The 8,119-nt window shown below is 40.8% G+C and overlaps 1 protein-coding gene across 1 annotated transcript in view; it reads right to left on the reverse strand.

Annotated features, from left to right (window-relative positions):
- MORC1 (MORC family CW-type zinc finger 1) overlaps positions 1–8,119 on the reverse strand; it is a 114,321-nt gene that overhangs the window by 50,418 nt on the left and 55,784 nt on the right. Inside the window, exons 19-20 of the mRNA XM_025208067.1 lie at positions 4,935–5,003; positions 4,443–4,673 (exon numbers count right to left, since the gene is read on the reverse strand). Coding sequence (XP_025063852.1) covers positions 4,443–4,673; positions 4,935–5,003 — 300 coding nt within the window. The remainder of the gene's footprint in view (positions 1–4,442; positions 4,674–4,934; positions 5,004–8,119) is intronic.

An 8,119-nucleotide genomic window follows, 5' to 3' on the forward strand; every position in this document is an offset into this window, starting at 1 on the left:
AGAGGCCCTGGCTGGAGCTTCCAGCTGGAGGGGCATGGCCTGGCAGGCCCTGCTGTTGTGGGAGGCAGCCAGGCTTCCCCTGTGTCCTACTGTCCTTGGTTCCTGTCAAAAATGACAGGAACCAAAGGCAGAGAAATATTCATTTTCTAAATTTTTTAGGGGCCTCGCGGGCCAGATCCAGCCCATGGGCCGTATTTTGCCCACCCTTGGGTTAGGGGGACAAGCAGGCTGGGAGGGATCAGGGGTCTGTGCAGGGATGGGAGGCAAGTGTGATCCATAGGGGAATTGGGGGGGAGGCACAATCCATAGGAGTGATTGGGGGTACAAAGGGGCAGGTGCTATCTGTGGGAGTGATGAGGGTCAGGTGCCATCTGCAAGAGGATTTGCGGGGTAGGTGGCATCTGCAGGAGGCATCGGTGGGGCAGGCAGGATCTTTGAGGGGGTGGTTCTGGGGTCCGGGAGGGTTTGGTGGGATTAGGGAGGCTCACAGGGTGCACAGGCAGGGGGATAAGGAGCTATTTTTAGTCTCCCCATTCCTTCCACCCCCTCCCCACACTTACTTCCTCAGTTCCCATTAGTGGTGAACACTGATAAAAATTGAGGGCACTTGGAGTGGCCTGCGGGATGGGGGCTTTGTGTGGGGGTGGGACTGGCTTTTTCGCGGGGGGGGGGGGGGGAGGGGGGTGGGGGTTGAGCAAGGCTGGACCCGGGGCAGCTAAGGAGGGTGGTTAAGTGGGGCTGGATGAGGGGCAGTGGCAGGGGGAAGGGAGGGTGTGGGGCTGGACACAGGGCCCCATTCCCCCCATCATATTTGATGGGTAATTTGGTAGTCATCACAATATGTCACTAATTCAAACAATGTTGATAGCTGTCCATAGTGGGAAATCTTAACCTTATTAAATAACAATGCAAACTGCTGTTGTTTTCTGTTTTGTAAGTCAAAATCCCCCCAAGAGACTTTTTTTTGTATTTTGTTTTCATGAGATCCATCAAGCTACCATAATATTTACACACACTGCTCAATTCTATCTCTGCTTTTAGGACTAGTTTTTCAAGAAGACAGCCATTATCTTGAAGATGGCAATTTCTTGCAAAACTCTGTATTTGCAGTTTTGTGCATTCAACACAATTGTGTTCGTTTCTGAGTACTCAAACCTTTCACTGACTGACTGAAGTGCAACACTGATTTGCAGCTGCAGTCGTTGTGCATTCTATTTGCACTTCCAGAAAAAAAAAGAATACCTGGCCTTAGTCTTTCAAGGATTTAACACCGAATTTTATCATTTCATGTAAATGAGGTTTACATACACAATACAAATCTGTCTTCATGACACCATCTGCTTCCTCACATTTCCTACATTTCCTTGCCCTCAGATAAGACTCAGATGCCCTCAGATAAGATAGGGAATTACTTTATCAGGTTAAACCAATAATACATCTAATTTTCTATAGCAGTCAATAGAAAAGGCACAGAACCCAGGGTGCAAACATAAATTAAATGTGCAATGTCCTGTCATCCAATATACCTGTGGTCTGGGGGAAGTAATTTCTTCCAGACATTTCAAGGTTATGAACTTACTTTGAAGTGTGAAGATTGATGGCAGCAGCAAAATTTTATCCTAACTAGTTTAACTACAGAACTTGAGAGTCACACACAGATCTTCTAATTCAATGGTTTTCAAATTGTTCCACAGAACTCTGGTGGTCTGCAAAGAGATTGGGGGAAATGGCACAGTGGGCTGGAAAACAGACAGCCACCACTGCTAGGCTGGGTCACCTGGTTCCACATCAGTCTTTAAGATAGAAATAGACTTCCATGGTAGAAGAAGCAATATGGAAGAGTTGTGTGGCTTCAGGTAATCTGAAAACCACATTTCCAATTTAAACTTGTGTTACTTACTGTTTCCAGACATTCTATTTCTTCTAGCTATGAAAAAGAAATGTTGGGATATAACTGAACTACAGTAGGCGTTATCACTGCACTATTTTCCACATTGTAAAAGTCTTTCATTTCTATCCCTTTTTTGGGGAAGCTTAATTTTCTCATATTTTGTTTTTGTAACTAAATATGTTATGGGAGTAGCTCTAATGGAGAGTGAAGAATCAGCAACTAACAGAACTTGTTAGGAAATAAACTATTAGTACCATCTTTTCAAAGGCAATATTTATCATATCCTAATGTAATACCATAATATGAGAATTAAGAATTGAGAATTCTAAGTTTATTGCCAGCTACAGGTGACAAAAAACACATTAGTACAACTCCCAATGCAGAAAAAAAGGTTGTTAATTAGCTTCTAGAAGTAAAAGGATGACTAGAAATACTGGTGTTGCAACATATGAGTACCTAGGTGCTGAAAATACGATGCAATTTGTACTGAATGTTTCTCTCCTTGGGCATGGGCTAAATAGAGAAGGGATGTCAGATATTGTAAAGAAAGTCATTATCATCTTTCTTTGAAGCATTAACCCATTTTTCAAGAGAAGACAACAGAACTTGCAACTAGCCATAGAAAATATGTAAACAGAAAGCTGTCACTGAGAAGTAAAAAAGTGACTGGGCATATACTTTAATTTCGTTATCAGAATATGAATCCTTCATGCACAGTCAGACATTGCTTTGAGCACAAACATGGTTCAATCATTCCTATCTATCCTGGGCTCTTCTTTTTATGTCCCTTAAGATGTTAAATCCTGTAAAGTTCCCTCTCTTTTTCAGTGGTGTTGAAGAAAGGAGAGTTTTTTGGTTAACCTCTTTTATGTGTTTCTTCAGTTGCCCAAAGGCCCAGCTTTCATGGTAGACACTCCAACTTCATTGTCGACAAGTAATTCCACCCTCCCTTCTGGATGGCCTATGAGGAGTCATCATAACTCCCACCAGTATAGCTCAGAGAGTTAAACAACAGACAAGCCTTTTCAAACTGAACTTCCCTAAGGAACGTGGAAGGCATAATTGTGTAAGAAAATCTCAAACCAGTATCTAAGCAAGAAAAAGAATAGGACCTAGTTAGAAACAGAACAGTACAATCACCTTCTATTTGTATTATGGCAGAAACTGAAGGTCATGAATATACAAGGCAATGTACAAACCAAGAAAGAATAATTCTCCAAGAGTTATATCTTAACTTGTTTAAAACAAAAAGGGTTAATATTTTTTGTCTTGTGCTGTGTAAGTTTACACTAGTTACTAGTGGTGTGCAAAGCGGGCTCTATTTGATTTGGATTTGGCCTGAATCAGGGACTGGGATTTCGCCTTAATCAGGGACTGGGTTCAATTCAGTGATTTGGATCACTGTCCTTGATTTGATTCAGCTGAATCCGAATCTGAAGATTTGAGCTGATTCGGAGAATCAGCAATTCAGACAAAGACACAACTTTAAAAGTTTTTTCTATGTACCTTGAGGTACCAGTGCAGCTCGTGATGGGTGCGATGCTGGGGCGCATGGAGCATCCCACAGGAGTGTGGGGGGGGCCCTCCATGAGCTTGGCAGCCCACTTCCGGGTCTGCCAGGGAGCACACCCCTCTGCAACTCCCTGGCTCGGTGATCAGCCGCAGGGGGACCCCAGGTGCCCCCCCCCGACCCAGGAAGCACCAGTCATTGAGTTGGGGGAGTGTGTCGGGGGGGGGCAGTGCACTCCCTGGTGGATCCAGAAATGGACTGGAAGTGCTTCTGGTCCACTTCCACGTCTGTTGCTGAGCACACTGGGGAGCCCCCCATGCTTCTGTGGGACACTCCATGTGCCCCAGCATTGCAGCATTCATGAGCCCCTGCTACCTAGAGGTATGTAGAAAAAACATTTAAAGCTGCCTCTGTATCTGAATCTCAAATTTTTTCTGAATCGCTCCAAATTGATTCGGAGAGATTAATGGGTCCTCTGATTTGATTCAGAGATTTGGCCACTGAATCGGGCCGAATCTCCATCGAATTGAATAAGGGACCAAAGCTTCCCACAGCCCTACTAGTTACTATACTTTCTCTTGGAGTGTGTCTCTTTAAATTCTAATTATTTAGACTGTAAAGCTTGCCAGGGCAGGGACTGTCCATTATGCTACAACTAACACAGCGGGACTTTCTAGACACTAAAATAAGGACTCTTAGTAATATTATAAATAGCACACAGAAACTTATATTTAGTCATATGAAAATGTGCTGTGGAATGGATTTTCACAGGCCTACTGTACCACAGTCTTTGTAACTGTTCTTAACAAATAAACTTAAATCTCAAGGACGATGCAAACTAACATGAAAGGAGATTGGCAAAAAACAGAGCAAACTGAAAAGGTATCTGAATGTTCACAAATCCTGTTTTGCTGTACCTGGATATTCTTAAACCTCTTCTTATAGCAAGTGCAACTGAATAACTGCAACAAATGCAGTCAGCAAATCTAAAAGCTATTTTGCAAGGAAATTAAAACAAAGAAATAGAAAGCAATACTACACCAGTGAAACTCGGTGATCCTTCACCTTCTCCAACAAGGAAATAACATGTTTTTGTTGTTGGTGAGGCCTGTCTGTCTTTTGGGAAGGAAGTCTATGTTCTGTAATTTTCCATCTTCTAAGGTTAATTTTTCCAGGTTTTTGCTCATACTTTTTTCTTCTACATATAGACAACACAGATTCTCTATGGAACACATGCCTTTGCTGCGCTGTTGTCTGAGCTCTTTCTTTTTGCTTAAAGAAAGGAAACCATCAGTTATTCCATAAACCAACCACTTGTCTTCTGACTAGTTGATTTAACAGAAATTCTACCTGCTACTTTATCTCTTAACTTGTACATTATTAAAAAAAATAACAAAACAAACCAAAACCACCAAAACTCACCAAACCACCAAACCACCAAAACTCACTTTGGTGTGTGGACTATCGTCATTCCCTGGTTTTAAGTGTTTACTTCATAACAGAAAATAGCAATGCAAGTATTTAAATACTCACGGTTTTCTTTGCAGTTCCTGTGCTGTCTTCAGAGTGAACACTTGTATGTGGTTCTATTAAATGAGGCCTCTGTAAGAAAAAGAGATATATAACATAGGTACATAAAACGTAGGTGTTTAAGGTCATGGATGCTTGCTACTGAGACTGACTATACTTATCAACTTAAATGTGAACAGCTAACTTTAATATATGAACTTAATATATTCAATGTCTCCAATAGCATATCAGAAGGACCGATTAAGACAGAAATAAGTAGTAAAGAACTGTTTTAAATATTTCCTTTAAGTACTGTCCCTTCCTCCCCCTATGAAAACCAGTCCACCTGGTTATCAATATACTTTGTACTTAATGGACAAATTAAGCAATAATACCTTTTGATATAAATTTTAAGCCATAAGTTAGCTACATTGATATAAAAGTGAAAGTATAACTCTATTTACAAATACAAAACTATAAAAAATGTTTTAAAGTACTAGAGTTGAAGTTGATTTCTAATGCTAAAAACATCTGAGGATCACATGATAGTGTTCAATGCAAAGATTAGTGACATTGTGGGTGAGTCTACACATGACAGAACATCGCTGCAGCAATGAGCTACAGGAATGTAGTGTCCGCAGGTCTACACGTGACCAGCAGCTACTTTGCTGTAGTGATGCGCTCCCTCAGTATAGCATGCTGCTACAGCAAAGTCGTTGCTAAAAATAACTGTGCACTGCATATATGGCACAGTATAGGTTGTTACTGAACCATGATTTAGCACTTCCAAAAGGAATTACTAAATCACAGCAGTTACAACATCGCCATAGCAATACGTGTAGACACGCCCAATAGGCACAACATTTTAGTTTGAAGGAAGCAGAGTATTCCGAAGAGGTTGCCATTATGCTTTGAAACACACATCTCAGGTTTAGCAAGTTTTCACATCCAAGTTCCTGAAATTGTGATGTAAGGGTAAATGTTAAAAAATGCACAATGAATAACTGGGCTCCCGTCTGCCTGCTGGAGAGTCCTTAAAGATGTTAGTCACTCTGTAAGCCTCAAGGAAAGAGAAAAAAACAGATGTCTAATATTAATACTGATTCTTTTCTGGATGTAACCTTTTGAAACAAAGTGATAGCCTGAAGTTGTCATACTAAAGTTGTTAAACTTTTTTGGAATATGCAGGATACATGTAAAACTGGAATGATATCTGAGATGTATTTGGGCAATCTACAAAACATGCAATTTATCTGCTGGAGTTTTCCGAATGCATTTCCAGTTAAAACAATAAAGAGAGAGAGATAGGTGCATCATGATGAACATAGTTATAACTTAACATTAAAAGCATTTGACAAGTGATTGTAATCAAACATAAGATAAGACAAACAAAAGGTCCAAGAGAGTATGATAATAAAGCTATCTCAAGAACAAGAAAAACACTGTGGTTGGAAACTTTTCAGTTTGTTAAAGATATGACTTGGCTCTTCTCACTTCCCACCTTCTTCAGGGTTAGTTTTAGGAGTTGGTGAATATCTGCTACAAACAAGAGTGGCACAAACAGAGCACACCCTCAAAGCAAACACATTTGACATCATCATGTTACATCCAAATACCTGTAATGGCACAGCAACAGCATTTAAATTCTACTGCTAAACTTCAACTTTGCTTTATGGCAACCACTGCATGATAAACTGAAGAACCTATGTACAATTCATAAATTATGTCTAAGATTATGAACTTTCTCTATGTTTTGGCTTTTGTTATTATTTTACTGTATTCCTGCCTCGTGCTCTTTGAGCTGGAAAGATAAGGAGACGGTGAAGGTCTGTCTATGAATAGGACTGTTGTTAAAAACTACCGACACCTGAAGAGATCTAACCCACAGACGAAGGTGGCTGCTTCCTAGGTGAAGCCAGCTTATCTACAGACAGATAGGGACTTAAGGATTGGAAAACCCACAAAAAGGACAAAAAGATTAATGTCAGAACTGAAGGGTAAAAAACATGAAGTCTGAGAAACTGATAAGAGACTCAGAGAGGGATTCAAAGGGGGTAGCCATTGACACGGCTAGCCCAGCGAACAGATGTTAACCATGGGAGTCACTGTGATTCTGAAGAGAAGCCTCTACTGCAGGAGTTGAGCCAAGATAGGGAATCCAAGACTCCTGAAAAAATGCTCACCTGAATACCAACAAGAGCTCAAGAATGGTGAGGAAACTGATTGTTTCTGTAAAGTTGGTATCTATTCACATCAATATAAGATTCCCTTGACTCTGGGCATGTCTACATGTTCATTAATGCACTGTAGTTACTGAGTATTACATTTAGTATTTGTTTAGTCATCTAAATTAATGTGCAGTAACTGGTGTTACTGTGTAATAGTGCTGACACATGGCTTTTTAATGATGCTACTGCACAGTAGCCTAATAATACTGCACAGTAATGTATTAGTACTGTTTGTGTTGTGGCACGCTACTGCACAGTATTATTAGGCTACTGTGCAGTTAGCATCTTGTGTAGATGTGCACAGAGTGGGGAAGGGTGTATTTAGGCTACTGTGGTGTCTTGGCAGCTAGGACAGGGATGTGAAATCAGAAAAAAATAAATGCCTTAAACTTTGATCATACGAGTTATAAGATGACATAACCGTTTTGTGGGGAATTGCTGGCTCTGCATAGTAGAACAGATAAAGGAAAGTGTTTGTTCTTTGTAACTCCTCTGCAACTGCTTCACTCACCGCGGCCTTGAAGATAGCAGAAAAAAAAAGTTTGTACAACTCTGATTCCCAGGTGCAAGAAGGGGGTGTTAGTTCTCGCTTTGTCTCCCCCATAATTCCCATCCTGATAACAGCAAAGAAGTAACGAGGTAGTGTTTGTAGCTGCTTTTCTAGCAAATTCCACTATATGATCACGTGAGTTGTAAGGGACTTAAAAAGTATATAAGCCTCCTGATTTTGCTCTTGGGGGGGAACCCCTTCCAAGTGCTTGGGAAATCCATGTCACTTTGGAGTCCCTCCTACAGCTGTAGTTTCATTTGAATAAAAGCTTCTGCTGACCTGACCCAAAAGTATGCTGTGTGTGTTTCCATGACAGGGATAACAAACTAAACCCTAGAGACTATAGCAAAAAAATTAGCTACAAATAAAAGGGTTCTTAAAAAGCCCAGAGGGCCAGCATGTACAAAGAAATTACAGCAGCCAGATGGCTG

The sequence above is a fragment of the Alligator sinensis genome, unplaced genomic scaffold (genome assembly GCF_000455745.1).
Source record: "Alligator sinensis unplaced genomic scaffold, ASM45574v1 scaffold1131_1, whole genome shotgun sequence".
NCBI lineage: Eukaryota > Metazoa > Chordata > Crocodylia > Alligatoridae > Alligator > Alligator sinensis.